Raw genomic sequence first — 17,578 nt, forward strand, 5'->3', positions numbered from 1 at the left:
TGCTTGGGGAGAACTTAGCTTTTACATCTGCAGTGCTTCCATCTTGCATAACATTTAACAAGGCTCCTTACTCCATGAATTTATTGCAAGAGTTGCATTGCTGTGGAGTACTTGATGGTGGAATAACCTGCATTTTGAGCAACAGAGGAAGTAAACCATGACTAACAAAAGCACACGTAGCAAATATACATGGTTAATCTTCCTTTTGCCTATGAAACAGGGAGGAGACAGCAGCTACTTAGGGCTGGGGCAATTTAGAAAATAGAAGAGGACAAAAAATAAAGATGTAGTTGGGAAAGAAATGTTTATTTTAAGTTTCTCAGAGGGATTTTACAAACAATGGAGCATTTTAAAAAAATTGAGTGATCAAAGTACTTGACAGTGTCCCTTAAACACACACACAAGCCCCTGGACAGAGGAAAAAAAAAACAAAAAACAAAAAAATCACACCAGCGAGGAGGTCAATACTGCCGGAAGAGCAGCTGGCATCTGCATAGTTCTAGTAGGAAAGACTGCAATGCTGTTGGTGCTAGTTAAGTGTCATCCTGGCCTTAATATAAGATAGCGTTGAAGAATGTACATATGTACCTGCAGAAAACAAAGTGCATAAAATAACACGCAAAACATGTATTGTAGAATAAATTTATTTACCTGATACAAATGAAACTAGGTGTGATGCTTGTTACTGTCAGCATGTAAATAGACAATTGATCTTATTTACAACTTCTAAAGGTCATACATGCAGTTGTGGTAACCGGCTAAGTTGGTTGTTGCGTTTTAGATAAATGCATCACAACATTTTGTATTGCACCAACATCTGTCTTACTGCCTTAAATTTAAATAAGTTACATTACAGTGCAAAATAGGTTGATTTGCACACATGATAAAAAATCTGAAGTTATGAACTGGAGGTTTACAGTTTAACGTTCAACATTTGTAATTTTTTTCAATGAATTTTATAAATAGGATAGCATTGTACATAAGCTGTTATATAGAAGTATGTTTGGATGATACAATACAGAGAAAGATTTGTCTACAACTGAAGGCATGCATTATTTCGATATTGTACATTTTATAAACTGACATTTTACATACAGAAATATGGAAAATTGGCTGACAGCTCCGCAATTCTTGTTCAAGGATAAACTCTTCTCCATGCAGCAAAGAAACCAAACTTCCCTGGAGAGAGTTTCCAATTCCATAAGCTATATTGCACATCTGTACATCTGTATAATGAAGTCCTAATGGTACCACACATTTCTTCCACAGAGAACACAATGAGTTTTGTTTTAGGGAAAGCAAAGAATTTTTATACATGATACATGCAGAAGTTTTGGTAGATGTGTTGCTAAAAACACATGCACGCAACAAAACAACCTTACATTTCTGCAAAATTGTTTAGGAAGCGATTACTCCAGTATTGCTGAAAAGGAAAGAAAGAAAAGGCATCAGTTAATGAAAGGATGAATGCTAAGTATCATTATAAAAGCAAGACTAAGATCAACAGTGACAGAAGAAAGAATGTTAAGTTTGATAACTGATTGTTCTGTCATTGAAGGGACACTCTCAGGTTACTTAATTCAAAGTGGTCTAGGCTTCAAAAATAAAGTCTCAGCTCTTCTGAACTCAGCAGAGCTCTCAAGATCAGCAAAGCCAGCATTTCCTACAGAATACCACACGTGGGAAGAAAAATTAAGATAGGTTTAGATAGTTTTTGCATGTCTCAGCCTGCTTAGTGGCAATAGACAAATCTCACTTTGCTTAATTGTAATTTTTACTTTCAAGTTTTCATACTACAAAGTTTGAGCTCAAATTAAGAGCTTTTTCTGATCAAGGCATTATATTGTAAGTTTGGCCCTAAAGTGACCTAAAAATGTCCCCTTTTCCAAGTTATGCAGCTCATTCTGGGAAGCAGTAGGAAAGCTTTGAAGAAGTCATTAAACTACACAGATTAATGCATAGGCAAAGGGCAGAGTACAACATGATCAAACTATTACTGTAGCATAAGGTTAGCCTTGCGTTTAGGAGAGAACAGTGTACTCTGATTCCCTAGAACTTGATGTTGGCTCTTCAAAACACTGCTTCAGCACTAGAAAATGTAGGCTCTCCTGCTAAGATTTGAGAATGCATAATATTAATGTAATTAAAGATGTAATTAGCAGAGATTAGGGAAACAATTAATGGTCAGGAGTGCAAAAAAGTAAACAAGACAGGTGCAAGAGACAGACAACTTTATCAGTTTTACCTCCCTTCATCTCAGCAAATTCAACCATCTTTCCTGTTTAAGCTGTTCACCGTTTATAGTCTACGCATCAGCTGTGTTCTTGGAACGACAGGACTGCTGTACTGCATTTTATCATCAGATTAAAAACTCATTTTCTTACCATTAGCCTTCTCTGCCATGGCCTCCCTACAAACATTCGCCTTGTAGCATTTTGACAGAATGGTGTGCATTTTTTTTTGCAGCATCTTTCATACTGTTTCCTAAAGTATTATTTCAAATCAGTATGAACTACTTCTCTTGCCTGCACCCAAGCACTAAAGAGCAGCTCGCTGTGTAGCTTACAAGCAGTACTTCGACTCGCATTTGAGAGAAGAGAGGGCCGAAGGGCACTGGAAGATAGAAGCCCTTGTCTGAGGGTTTCTGACATATGACTGCAGTTGCCTGACCATTTTCTTTGCTCCGATTTGGACCAGCCCACAGAACAGTTAGTTCAGGAGGACCTGCCGTCACACCAAAACCCGGTTTTCCCAGCATAAGCTTTACAAAAGTTGTTTGTTACCCAGCTTACATGACTGATATCAATCTTATGTACCTCTCTGTGACTACAGCATAAGTAGCAAGATGTTAGGCTACTAATGAATCCAGAAGACAGCAGAGAGGGGAAAGGTCACTGAAATGGCAGCAAAGGGAAACAAAAGGTATGGACCTATTTTCTAAAGACTGGGTGCAGGAGATAAATCTAGTTAAGTTTGAGTTGCTGCTACCTAAAATAAGTGCTTGTGTTACTATGTCCATAGGACAAACACATTAAAATAGATTCCTCTGAGTGAATGTATTGCAGTATGTATTAATTTCCCCCCTGTAAGCAGCTGGGGGTTTCTCTTTGCCAGTTCAGGAGTTCCATTTCTATCTCCAGTCGACTCTGGTACTGTGAGGAGGCTGGAGAGAAAAACATGCAGGAAACAGAAAAACTACTATGTGAGAGTTTCAACTTTGAGACTGGCAAATAAGTCTTCTAAAGTGAAGAGTCATCTCTTCATGACTTCTCTAGATGAAAGGACCGATAGCTTAAAAAAAGTGGTAGAATCTACACAATTAAGAGATAAGCATTTTAGTTAACACATTCTTTTCTTACAGTGCCTCCCCAGCCTCGCACTCTGTTTCTAGCTTGGCAGTTAAGAAGCCCAGCCATTAGCTGCCCTATGCTAGTCTGACAACAGAGGTACACTTGAGCAGCCTCCCCCAGACTGCTCATTTGGAGAAAGGTTAAGGCTGGATCCTCAGCACTTCAGCTCCAGGGTCACCCGAAAGCTCACAGCAGACAGCTGTTTGAGGACAGGTTGCTTGACTGACCCAGGAGGAAGCTCGTGGTAGGTCTTAACATTTGGCCAGTCCAGACCACGTTAAGTTGACATCTATCATGTAGTGGCAACATTTGGAAAACAGAAATACTTGAGGTAGAGTGAAAGGCAAGTAAGTGCTGATCGTATGGGACCTTATTGCTCCAATTCAACCCAAGAATCTGGACAACAAGACTGGTAGAAATACAAGGGAAAAAAAAAGGGGGGGGGATTAGGATGGCTATACAACCTGATTTCTTGGGCTCTTTAGGAGCATTCTATAAAACCAGGCTCCTGAAGTTACAGAACAGTCAGTAAGGGAAGAATACCACCCCATTTACCCAGCCATCTAGCTTTGAAAGTTAAAACTCTAAGAAACAAAAGGCCCTAATGAGTACCCTAAGACATCTTATACGAGTGAGCTCTCAGATGTCAGTATTTAAATCCATGTCACTTAAAACCGCAAGATTTGTCTTCAACATGTAGATCTGAGTGTGCTGGACAGAGATCCTACAAGTGATACGGTGCTCTACCAGTCTAGAGGTATACGTGTAACCTGTGTTCTAAGATTGAGTAGCTGTCCCTATCCTGGAAAGGGTTTGGCCACAAAGTTGGGAGCACATAGAACTAACTTCCTAATAATTAATTCCAACAAATAAGAATAATGCACTTGTATTCATTTTGTTCTCAGAGAATCCTAAAAATCACATGACATACTAGTTTCCCATTTCAAGAAACAAAGACAGTCTCATATTGCTTATTTAATAAGCATCTGACTGGTGCAGGCCATTGGTTTTATGGTGTACAAAACCTCCAGCTCAGCAAAGACAGGTTCCTCCATGCTAAATAGGGCATTCAGCAGGAGCTAAATGCCTACAGTTCTGCAACACACCTATCAGATCATTAGATCCAGCTACTCTACCCGAGTCACTTCAGCATCAATTGAAACAAGCCAACTAAATGCCAACTTTGCCAATGTAACATCTATATAAATAGTGAGCATTCACCACACAGTGGAATTTCAAATAGGGTTTGTGTATTTTGAGGTTAGCACCTATATTTGAAAGCTTGAAACCTAGAGAATTATCTGTGCTCACTGGATTCCAGCTGGCACCAACAGAACATACCTCTTAACTATCATTTTCCTCTGAGAAATCAAAAAGCTGGCTGAATCTGGTTATTAAAAGCAGATTTAGCGCCAATGCAAGATAACACAGCACCTGCTACTCTACAAAGACATACTGACCTGAGTACAATTTACAAGGACTAACCCTGTTAAGTCAAGCCTGTTCTTTTGTGTTTTCATATGACCACTATATAAAGTGTTTCCGTTCACTGGAACCAGTAAGTTGTTTTGCATAAAGGAGCGCTCGCATTTTGAGCGGTGCAGATACCAGAACACAGAGAAAGGTAGTCTGCTCAGAGGGGCATCCCATATTCCAAAGGGGGGAAAAAACATCAGAATAAATCAACACCTGACCACCAGTACCAGAGTGGTTTAGATACTAAACACTCATATGAACAGCTGTCACTGTCTTAAGTTACATATTCGTCCAATTTTATCTCAAACTTAAGACCAAAAGCTGTGAGATCTTGGGGCACTAAGGCTCCTGAGTGCTATAAAGTGAGACCTAAAATACACTACAATAAAAGCGCTTTACCTTCAGAATCAGTAATTTGTTCACACTACAAAACAGAGTCTAAAGTGGTGATAATAATGTAGCACAGCAGAGTTTGACAAAACACAGCATGGGAATGAAGGAAATTACTATTTATTCTTTGACATGTATACAGCATATGCTATTTTACAGCAAGTCACCACTGGCATGGTGAAATGGAAGAGAAATACTCACTTTAGTCGATGAAAGTTGGAAGGCATTGGAGAAAAACACCACAGTTAGGACTGTTAATGACTTACACATTGTTGATACAGGACTGAATTTGAAAACATGCTTTAACATTTATCGTAATAATGAAGGTGGTTAGTGCCACATTAAAATAAAAATAGTTCTATACAATATGTTCAATTTGGTCATGTGCTATTTACAGATTTTACAAAAAACACACACGAGCTTGTTACTTCAAGTCAGGCTAACAACAGGCCAGCAGAGTAACTCCATGTATACAACTGATCATTAGTGCCCTAAGTGTAGGAAATCCAATTTCTAGCTATGCAGTGCAAGTTATTTTTCCAGGTCTGATTACAAAAGTTTTGATCTTTAAGGGGGGGAAAAAAACAACAAAAAACAAACCAAACAAAAGCAACACAAAGAAGAGATCTGACATATGTAAATAAGGTATTAAAACTCAACTTAAATCCTCTTTTGGAATTCAAACAGGTTGTGTTGGTAAAAAGGCTCGTTTTTGATTTTAGTAGACTGAAGTAGCCCTCCCTATCCCTGCATAATGGGCAACACTGGCAAAACAAGGTCTGTTACAATAAAATACAATAGACACTTAAATAAATAATCTTTAAAAAAAAACACCTATGCATGTTGAGAGTATGGAAGAACCCAGCAGGCTGCACCTGGAATGGTATTTTCTGCACGAGCAAGATTAGGCATACCTCATACAGAAACTGCTGTAAACAAGGACAGTCAAGAACTGAAAGTGAGGGAGCAGGAAGAGGGGCAAACCAAGAAGAAATCCTGACTGAGGTAGCAGTACTCTCTACCCAGTGCAGAAAGTTCGGCTTATGAGTAAAACCTGACTGTATGACAAATTAAGTTTGGATGATCATGCAGAAGACAAACAGTTACATGCTTTTTTAGTTTTAGACAACATACATTCATTCCCTAAAATCTGCTGCCAATTTAGTTTGATAGTGTCCGCTGGCTCAAAAAAAATTTTTTTTTTTTTTTTTTTTTACAGGATGAATAGACTATTGAACAGAACACTGTACATGCTTTTCATCTACAAAAAAATATTTGCATAAAATAGTGTTAGTTCTCTGTACATGTCAATGGACACTTTAACTGTGTATAAAAGAGGAATATATTGCCCCCACTGAAGTCAGAAAAAGCAAAAAAACAAAATCTAGAGTATGAAACCTCCATCACCGGCAAATATGTTCATGTGAAAATTCAGCAGAAATAGACAGTTGCTCTAAACAATAAAAAAATTGATTAAGTTAAACTTTTTCTTTGAATGTAAAACTGTCACCATGTCAGTCAAGACCAGAACATATCACTAAAGTTAGTGTCTGTGCTGTAAAGCCAGATAACCAGGGGCATAGTAATGAACACAAACGGCCAGGAGACTCCTTCGGTGCATGCTGACAAAGAACACGGTTTGGTGGCAGGCCGCACACTATCTTTACCAGGTTCCAGGTAGTTACGGGCCACATATTTAAGTGTTTCGTCCAGCAGAATGACAGGTAGTGAGATTTTCAACACCATCAGCCATTGCGTCACATTCAGAGGTGTGATCTGGAAGATGATCTGAAAGAAAAGCCAAGCGTTACATCTTTTCTTCCCCCTCCATCCCTTGCCTTAAGCTCCAGCAAGTTTTTGCTCTAAGTTTAGAGATGCATATAAGATACATGCACTTACTGGCAGTGGTTCCACATAAAGGATAAGGAAGTGGAGTGACATGGACAAGCAAATAGCGCCCACCAGCCAGATATTTTCCCATGGGGGCATCCTCATTAAGGACTGATTTTCTGATAAACTGCAACAGAAACATTGTACTCATAAGATTAATAGGAAGTTAATCAGAAAACTGGAAAGAAAGGCAGCATAGCAAGTCACAATTATCCCAGTCATGAATGAAAGGAAGATGCTGAGATGGGATCTAAATAGCTTGCAACTTTTCATCACCTTGAAGCTCTGCCTAGCAAAGGGATTGCAGTTCACATCAGTGTCTCTATTTATGAAAGCTTTGGTGCATTCTCCCCACTCCTGATCTAGTCTAGCTTCTCTGCTAAGACTCAAACATCCTCCCCACATGAGGGATAAGGGAATGATGGGTTTAACAGCTTAAGACAGAATCCTCCCCTGTGTATCAGATGCGTGGGGCCCTAGTGCCCCCCCACTTCCCCTGAAGTTTACTTTTAGTCTGGATATACAAAGGGTCAAGTACTTGCACCTTTTTAATGCTTACTCTTTAAATCAGTGCTCCACACATTCAATCTGCATTTAGGCTATTCTGCAGGAAAGGTTGAGAACCTGACTTTCAGATGTAGAACAGTATCTACGTAGGGCCACCACATACACTCATATTCAAAATTTATTTGTTTTTAAATTAACTGACCTCCAAGTTATTTGAGGAAATATACCCTTGACATTGTGCTATTTAGTGGTTTCCATTTATAATCTAATATTAACTGGCTGAATCCACACTCCCTTAGGGCAGGAAAAACTATTTTCCATGTCTTCAACATTCTTATTTTAGTTCTCCTTGATATCACTTCATACCAACATAAGAGGGATATAATCTGATTGATGAGGCTCAAATTAAAAATAATGGAAAATATTTCAGTTGCTCATGCTTAGTAAAATACCAGAATGAACTGGCAGACCTAAAAATATACCTTATAATAAGAGATCAAAAGTTATCTAGGAGAGTCATTTTGTTTGCACTACCAGGATTTAGAAAGGAAGTATGACTCATTATTATTCATTAGTTGAGCCATCCATGAACTAATAATCAAACTGCACAAGAGCTATGATTTTAGATAAACTAAGCAGAAGCTTTGATTTCCCATTTGGAGACACTAACCTGTTGAGAGCGTTGCACATCTCTATAGTGACAAGAACAGAAAGAGCCATTGTCATGGGATATGGAGACTCAAAAACCACACAGTCGACTCCAGAGAAGTCTGGGTTGTCCTCTTTGCACTGCAGAAAATGGCTCTAGAACAGAGTAACGTGAACTCATTACTTCTACAGCTTGTTAAGTGTAAAATAGGCAATTATGAAGCAAACAGCTTTAAGAATAAGACTTTTCAATATGGCTCCTATAAAGCTGCGTTTAACTTTTGCCAGCTTCAGAAACATTCCTGTTAGTTGGTATAAAAATTTCTATAGATGACACCAGATGTCATCTATATATGGATGACCTAGTTCTTCAAATTATTTAGAAGCTCAGGTATCCCACCTTTGAGCTTTAATAAAATATTAAGATTAAACAATCATGAATAAATTTTACGTTAACTAGTCTGGAAAAAAATAGCTACATTCATTTTACTCTAGCTACATTCATTTTAAGTAACAAGTATAAAAGGAGTATGTTTAAAAAAAAACAGCAAATACCAGCTGATAAAAGGTAACTCTTGGACCACCATCAGCAGCGATAAACCACCATGCAGCAGCACCCACTGTAGCGGCTCCAACATAACCTTAAGGAAAACAAAGTGCTTTTTTCAGTGTTGTGAACTCTACGCAAGAAGAGACCTCACTTGCCACACTTGAACTTCTACCTCAAGAGCTCCAAGTACTGTAGAACAGGTTTTAATTTGACCATCGCCTGTGCAAAAAGCCTCTTCCAACAACTGCAAGTTAAATAACCAGTAGAATACTGTAGTGTTGCACAGAATCTGATATCTGTTTATGGAAGCAGACAACTGAAACTTAAGGCAAACAGGGGTTTCCCTACAGGTGATCAGCATGTGATTTTTTTTTCCCCCCCTCCCCTAGAACCCAATGTGTTTGTACTTACATTAATATTGTTTACTTCCAATTAAGTATAAGGCCTACAAAGGCAGTTGGAAAATTAAGGTGGCAACTTCTGGTGTGAAGGCAATGTTCGTTAAGCATCCCTGTAGATAGTCATTAACGCAGCTTTACTCTCCAAAGCTTAAATTTACACCCACTGATTTCAGAAATTGGTATTATTTTCCTGATCACACCAACTATCCTATAGTGCTTTTCTACTTGAGCATAAAAAAAAAAAAAAAGACAGTTGTCATTTTCAGATTAAAAGTAGTTCTACGTATGAGCTCAATAGCTAATGTTAGTGCACACACTAACAGCTGGTCTCGGTTCTTTATTCCTGATCCCAGCACATGCTTCTCTTCCTCAGCCTCTCCTGAGGATCAGCGCGGGGACAAGCTAAGATTGCGGTCCTGCGCTCTGCACTGAGCGGGAAGTATTTCAGCCTGGAATGGGTCAAATGAGAAGTCGAGTCTACTGCCTCTTCCCGAGCAGAGGTAAGACTCAGGCTTAAGTTCACCTACTGCCAAAAGGCTTCTGTCCTGTGACGACTAACACTATCCAGTGTCAGACAGTTTTGGAGGGCTAATCCAATATGGCAGTTGTATTTCTAGTGGTTCCTTAGTTCTCAAAATCAAGAGATTCTGATGAAGTGTTAAGTGTCATAATGATGTTATGTAACTAGGGCTTTTGCTGCCTAGGCTGTTACCAATAGAAGAGTAATATCACTACTTTACCTATATGCACTAACTGCAAATACATGTATCAGAGCAAAAAGTGCTTATCAAAAAAAAGAGGGGAGGGTAATACCAGTTCCATGGCACATCTATTTCTAGCTTTCAAGACTCAAACGTACAAGGAGATCAGACAAATTAGTTTCAAACAGGTCTCAAGAAAGTCTACATGCCTAAACTTGCTTAAAAATAGATAGATAAATAAAAAGCTATTCTACTTACATCCAATAGCTAGGTAACGGAAGAAGAGCCATCCACTGATCAGTGGCTCTTTTGGGTTGCGGGGAGGCTTATTCATGATATCAAGATCAGGAGGATTAAAGCCCAGAGCAGTAGCAGGGAGACCATCCGTCACAAGGTTTACCCATAACAGTTGGACAGGAATTAGAGCTTCAGGAAAACCCAGAGCAGCAGTCAAGAAGATACTATAAGAAAACCCACCAACCAATTATTCTTGTGCATGTAAGTCTTTTATATCTTTCATATCTCAAAACATAGAACCAGTTATATGTATCTAGCCATCTACTGAGGTAGAAAGTTATATGCAAGACAATTCTCATCCTTTGCAGTACACTAAAATTCTCCTTTGAATACTACTAAGGCTACAAGTATATGGGCTTCTGCACAATCACAGTGAATAATCACTTGGAGAACTTTTTCCTTTTTTGGTGAGAAATACTGGAAATTAAAAAAAAATAAAAAATAAAAAATAAATCATCATCACTACTCTAGTGCAAAGAAAAGACCATCTTAAACCTACCAAACAACTTCTCCAACATTGGAGGAGATCAGGTAACGGATGAATTGTTTCATGTTGTTATAAATTGCACGTCCTTCTTCCACAGCAGCTACAATAGTTGAGAAATTATCATCTGCTAAAACCATTTCAGAAGCAGTTTTAGCCACTGCAGTACCAGACCCCATAGCAATTCCAATTTCTGCTTTCTTCAGTGCAGGAGCATCATTGACACCATCACCAGTCTAAAACAAGAATTTGAAGTTGAAAAGACAAATATGGACACTTGCATGCAGGACTGGATAGGAATTTTACATTGGGTGTGACATTTTGGATCTTTAAAATCAGCTAAGTGCAGAACTATTCTGAGGCTTTGAGTTGAGGAAAAACAGTGGAAGAAGTGTTTTTCCAGAGAGAGACATCTGTCTGACATGGTATAACTTGTGTTTATACACAATGTCTATCTTTCAAACCAAGTAAAAGTTCAATTACTCACCATAGCTGTAATCTCGTCAAAAGACTGAAGAAACTCAACAATTTTAGACTTGTGGGAAGGTTCTACACGGGCAAAGCAACGAGCATGGTGGCAGGCATCTCTCTGGGCAGCTAGTGAGAGTTCATCAAATTCACGACCAGTGAAGGCTTTTGTAGAAACATCTTCATCTTCCACAAAGATACCGATCCGACGGCAAATGGCTACTGCTGTGCCCTTATTATCACCAGTAATCATAATAACTCTGATGCCAGCTTGTTTACACAGCTTTATAGATGAAGCTACTTCAGTTCTCGGAGGATCCAGCATACCCACACAACCAACAAAGGTCAAGTTGGTCTGAAACAAGATAGCACAGAGTTTTAGCACAAAATTCAGTAGCTTTTCATCTGAAATTCATAAAATAATCACTTTACTTGCATGCTAAATTTAAGTCTTAGCATAACAACATCTGTTTTTCCTTTCTCCCACAATATTCAGTGGTTCTACACTAAGTGATTAGACACAGAGGCCTGTTATTCCACCATTTCGTCAAAACCAGCAGTTTATACTTGATATGCTTGTTCTTACTAAGACAGTTTTCATTCTGAAAGAGTTGCTTTAGAGGGGTTATCTGCTTCACCATACCAAGTCTTCACAGCACTTCAGCTCTGACACTTGATTCAGACAGCTAGAGAACAACTGAAAGGTCACAAGTTGGAGGTACGTTAACAGAGAAGGAAAGGTGGAATGCGTGGCACTGTCTGCACGAGAGGCATATGGGAGGAGACAGTCAATTCCCGAGGCATGACCACACTCCGAAATGGGATGGTACACTTTCAAATTTCTCTTCCTTCAGATACGCTCATTTTAATAGTTAAGAGGTGATCTAGTTGTCAGCCTTGCAATTCAACCTGCAAACAGTCAAGTCTCCCCCACTCCAGAATTGGTGCCAGGAGTAGAGCGTACAAAGCCAAAACTCCCATGTAACTATTGTCATTTCCCTCCTCTAAATCCTAGATACAGATCTCATTGGAAAATTACAGAGTAGCTGAGAAGATAATCATGGACAGAGTTTTTGCAGCTGACAGTATGAAGGAGGGGAAGTGAGCTTGACCTTCAGAGTACAAACCGACAGTTATATTTCATCACAAAATCCCCAAAGTCTTGCAGTTGAGCAATGTCAAATTAGAAACCATTAAAGATGAAATTACAACGCATTTTTTGTAAGATTTTTCAGAGTCAGTCTCTAGAAACAGTTTAAGGTGATATGATCCTATATATAAGAACATTATTTAAGTATATAAATATAATAGTATGATTGGCAAGTGACTGTTTTGCTAATATCTTATTATGCTTTTAGTCAAGAAGCAGCAGTATGCCAGCCAGGAGTCCCCCCCCCCCCCTTTTAAAACCCAAATAAACTGGGGAAGGAGAGTAGGGGTGACAGGTATAATGTAATTGATAGAATACACCCAAATTTTATCCCTTGAGTTTCTTCACAATGGCATATATAGCTATTTAAATTAATGGCTCCCCCCACCAAGATGTGGTTAACTGTTGTGTCCAACATCAAAAACACTCAGTAAGACAAAATTCTCAACCGTAACTTCCTCAAGAAAGAATCAAACATAAGGAATCACCATGGGAGAGGGGGAAACTATAAAAGGAGATTTTACTAAACTAACCTCATAGTTGATGAAATTTGAGGAGTCCTCAAGATTCATTTCTTCTTTTCTGGGTGGATTGTCATGGGTTGCTAGAGCCAAGCAGCGCAGGGTGTCTCTGCCAGTTCCCCACTCTCTAATAACAGACATTATTTTCTGCTTAATTCCTGATGTTAGTGGTATTTTAGCATTTCCGACACGGACATGCGTACATCTGTCAATTACACCTTCAGGAGCACCCTGCAGAGACAAAGATCATCTCAGTCTTATAAATCACTTTCTATCATAACATATCCATCACTATCTATCATATCATATTTCCTCAAATTAAAGAAATCCACCTTCAAGCTGCAATTAGCTTTGCTATAATTTTTAGTATTGTGCTGCCTTTGCAGCCACTTCGTAATCGCGTTTCTCACATGTGGAGCTCACCTTAACAAACATCTTGCTCATGGATGTGCGGCTTGGTTTGTTCGGTGTGCAGTAGACAGACATTGATTTCCTGTCTCTTGAGAATTCTAGGGTGAACTCTTTCTTCATAAGTTGTTTTATCACCTTATGAAGAAACAACAGCATAACAATACATTTAGATAATATATACTATAACTGCCTCCCCAGTAAATTCCAAATAAAAGAGTACTGACCGAGTTGCAAGCATTTGCACGTTCAATTCTAGAAAGTCCTTTCAAGTCCGTGTCAAATACATTCATCTTTTCAACCAGACAGGTAAGTGCCGTCTCTGTGGCTTCACCAACTTTTTCATATACTCCCTTAGCCTTTAGTTAACACAAAGCAAAGCACAAAAAACCATAGGAGTTTACTTTAAATCTCACCATGGACCTATCAGAGACAAAGTTCAAGTTTCACAATGAAAAGAAGTGCTTAACAAGTCTTACTGCATCTTATGAAACATGCAAAGCTATTTTTAAAAAGCAACTTTGGAGTGTACAGTTTATATGAAGCTTCAAGCCTTTCCTCTTAAGGCCAGCAGAGAAGGATGTTAGTGTTTTATCATGAATTAAGTGATGATGAGATGTAGAAATTTTATGGAGGCAAGGCAATAAAATAGCCGTGCATTCTACACAGCAACACATTTCTTAGTTTCAGATTACTCTTGCGGTTTGAGTTAAGTTTTCTCAGTGTTAAACAAGCAAGTTATTCCCAGAATTAATACTTCAAAAGACCTAAATGCTCTCCCTTGAACAGAAAATTTACTACTGAAAGTTGTTACATAGACAGATGAGACTATTTATCCTCACTTTCACACTCTCTTCTGTTCTGATAGATAATACTTACTTCATTGTAATCCAAAGAGGAATCATTACAGAGTGCACAGATCGTTGCAAGTTCCACAAGGCCATCATACTGGCTACATTTAATAAGTTTGTCATCTTTATGCCTTTCCAAAGGAAGAAAAGGGGGAGATTTAAGTCAGTTACCTAGTATCAGTATCTCACTTATTTCCCCTCTTTAATCCCTTTATTGTATTTTCACTTAGCACAGTGTTTATTAATTATGGACTTAGCACTACAGAGATCACCAGAGAATTTAACTACCTTGAAAAAGAACATACTCTTATTAGAAATTACTAAGAGTTGATTTTATAAAGGCGAGACTTGAAGTTTAGGGCAAACAGGCATAAACAGAATGATACGATTATCAATGAAATCAATACCTGAATTACAAAACCGTATTTCCTCCAGTGACAATTATATAGTAATGGAGAACAGAAGTGAAGAGCTTAGCAAAAGAAGAATATGAAAGCAGTATTAAGAGTATGCAGGACTTAGAGGGGAGTTCCAAGAAGGAGAGGGATATGGCTGGATAAATTAGGAGTCTACCTTCCTTAATTTTACTGCATTTTCTGCAGATTTACTGCTATGCATGGATTGGACAAGCATAAAAGCAGATGATTTGGCATTTTTCATTTCTTAAAAATTAATCTGTACTATATATGAATCTTCTAAGCCAATGAAAAGCTAAGTCATTTCACAACACAATTTGCACTAGAAGAGAAATATTACTCTTTTCTGGTAGTCATAGACACCTAATGATAAATATCTGAACTCTTTTAGAGAGAGGGAACATACATTTTCCCAAGATAACACACCTTTTAAACACCACAGATAAGAAATGATTTCTTAGCTTTCACCTTTGGAACTGCGGTTAGATAATAAATGAATTCATTTTCTAGAACATCAATATACTTCTAGACTAGCATGAAAGAAGTGAGATTTAATGTTCAATACTGTTCCCCCACCCCCCCAAACAAATTAATACCAGTCAGTTCCTATATAACAAATTTAATTAAAGCCCCGGGCAGGGGGTGGGGGGGACAACTGGTGGTAGAAAGAATTGGTCTCTGCTCCATAAGAATTAATAACACAGCCTATGACATGTCTCATTACATAAACCTTTCCTCAGTCTTTTAGTATTACTAACAATTCCAAGGTTGTGTAACATAGCATGTGAACAAAATTTACTTAAAAAAAAAAAAAAAAGCCTCGTCCTTTTAAACATCGTTTTGCATACAATTCTACAGCCATAAACAAGATTTAGAAATTTTACGCTCTTATCTCTTTCAAGTTCTCAGCAGCTCTCCACTTGTCAGCCTCATCTATCACAGCTTACACTTCTTGTTTTCACCTGTCCTGAACTTGAAGACAACCAGCATATTTGAATATTCATAGCTTGTTATGCCATTTTTCCTGCCTACCTGTTCCTTTATCATACACAATTTCTGAAGAATGGCAAGTGCACGTGGAATGAGTTGCTGGGTCAGTTCTGGGTGAAGGGTTGTTTCCCCTGCCCCGTTAAACTTCTGGCTTTTAGATTAGCAAGAGATTAATTCGCTTGAAGTTCAAATACAATCTGCTAGCTTTTGCTGTAGTTCTCCCTTAATAATCATTGTTAGTTTTGTGCCGTCAGTTTGCAACCATGCACATTGTTGAACCGTTTGAAGTAGTTTTGTCAGGTCTAAGCATGCAATTTCCTAACCAAGAAATCAGTCGCTAAGAAATTTTAGTGTTTCAATATGGAATTTTTGTAATTTTTACTCCAAATGCTTCTTTGAAGGCAAAGTTATGTATCAAGTACTTTAAAAGTAAGTGAAAATTATTGATTTATTGCAAAAATATACTCAGGAATGACAGTAGGCTGTCTAAACAGCTGTAGAAAAAAAGTACTTGAAGTTAAGTACAGGAAGACAAGTATCTGTCAGGAATGGTGTACATCTACAACAAGTCCTGCTTTTGGGCAGTGCAGACTAGATGACCTCTTAAGGTCAGTTAAACTTTATTTTCAGTGACAGTTTGGAATCCAAGGTGAAGTCAGTCACTTTAGTAAAATCCTGACAAAGTCAGTGACAGAAAAAATTCTATTCATAAAATTCCATCCATAAACACTGAAATACATTTATTAGCCTTAAAGGCTTGAGCATTTAGCTGTTCATTTTCTGATGCTCCAAAACAGCTTTTCTATGGTAATTTCCCTTCCATAGAATGTTCTCTACGTACGTAAATGCAGTGCTATTAACATGCTTTTTCACATTTCCCAGTTTCAGCAAGTAAAATAGAACATTAACATACACTGATGACTGTTTTATTATACTTGACATCTGTCACTATGCTATATTTTATTATTTTGATTACCTAGAGCTCTTACAAGACCAGCTAGAGCATAATAGCTGGATGCTTTACAAGATCTAGAATGTCATCTTGCTTAAGTAAATTCTGTCTCCTGAAATGAAAGCGTAAGCTTTTCACAGCAGTTAGCTTTGAAACAACAACAACAAAAAAAAGACTTGGAAAATTAAGATTTCCATCTGCTGGGAACACTGTGGTCTTAACTGCTATGGAAATTAAACAGAGATAATCACTACCGAGATTGGTAAAGATTGCATGAAGTCAGAGGTATGCATGTGAAACTCCAGAAGGTTTCGAGGTGTTTACAATAATGGAATCTATTTCAGCTTCAGGCACAGGAGAACTCTGTAAGTATTCCAGTAAAAAGAGGCTCTCCTTCTAGAAGCAGAACTATAAAATTCCTGAAGTTGTCAGGATGAACCCCCTATCCCATTGGTAGAGACTTGCAACTGAGAAAGTAAAACATGAATTATCTTTCCTTTCCAAAGTGAGTGGGTTAGCAGGAACCTGCAGCACATTAAAATAACTAATCTTAGTCTAAAAAATTAAAAAAAATTGCAGTAAAAGAAATCCTCTCAACCTACCTTTAACTTTTCTACATTCTTCAATACTGCAATGCCTAATAGTCTAAAAATAAGGTTTTCACATGAGAGTTTACTTCCCTAGAATTTAATTTTCTTTTACTGTTCATTACTGTTCCCCCTAACCCTTCAGTCTGTACTCTCACTGGCTGAAAAACTTGCATGTATAAGCAAGTGTTATCAAATATTACATGCATCACTTTCCAAATCTATAGCAATAGTCAATGGATAAATAGACAAATATTTAACTTCAACAAAACACTTACACTTCTCCCATGGGAGCATATGTTGAACCTGTTACAGTAAATTCATTCAGAGCACAGCTATCTCCTTCTACTCGGTCCAGGACAAACATCTGAAATTAAAGTTAAAAGTGTTACTGCCTTTGAAAAACATTTAACACAAGAGATTTAAACAGGCTTAATTCTAAGCAAGCAGGTACAAGGGCAAGTCCTCAAGTTCAGTAAGCAAAGTGGACAAAACAAGATATGATACTCTGAATTTCAATCCCATACATGTCTGAACAGCT

At 38.0% G+C, this 17,578-nt stretch overlaps 1 protein-coding gene across 3 annotated transcripts in view; it reads right to left on the reverse strand.

Moving 5' to 3' along the window:
• Positions 1-287: 287 nt before the first annotated feature.
• The window catches only part of ATP2A2 (ATPase sarcoplasmic/endoplasmic reticulum Ca2+ transporting 2), a 49,706-nt gene continuing 32,415 nt past the window's right edge, over positions 288-17,578 (reverse strand). Inside the window, exons 9-21 of one of the 3 annotated variants that reach the window (XM_067306869.1) lie at positions 17,316-17,404; positions 14,121-14,223; positions 13,469-13,600; positions 13,257-13,379; positions 12,846-13,064; positions 11,182-11,517; positions 10,710-10,930; positions 10,172-10,374; positions 8,817-8,902; positions 8,284-8,417; positions 7,116-7,233; positions 6,884-7,004; positions 288-588 (exon numbers count right to left, since the gene is read on the reverse strand). In XM_067306869.1, coding sequence (XP_067162970.1) covers positions 530-588; positions 6,884-7,004; positions 7,116-7,233; positions 8,284-8,417; positions 8,817-8,902; positions 10,172-10,374; positions 10,710-10,930; positions 11,182-11,517; positions 12,846-13,064; positions 13,257-13,379; positions 13,469-13,600; positions 14,121-14,223; positions 17,316-17,404 — 1,944 coding nt within the window. In that variant the 3' untranslated portion in view covers positions 288-529. Of the gene's footprint in view, positions 7,005-7,115; positions 7,234-8,283; positions 8,418-8,816; positions 8,903-10,171; positions 10,375-10,709; positions 10,931-11,181; positions 11,518-12,845; positions 13,065-13,256; positions 13,380-13,468; positions 13,601-14,120; positions 14,224-17,315; positions 17,405-17,578 lie in introns of all 3 variants that reach the window. The other 2 variants (XM_067306870.1, XM_067306868.1) reach the window with 2 other exon arrangements.

This window comes from Apteryx mantelli, chromosome 17 (assembly GCF_036417845.1).
Source record: "Apteryx mantelli isolate bAptMan1 chromosome 17, bAptMan1.hap1, whole genome shotgun sequence".
Taxonomy (NCBI): Eukaryota; Metazoa; Chordata; class Aves; order Apterygiformes; family Apterygidae; genus Apteryx; species Apteryx mantelli.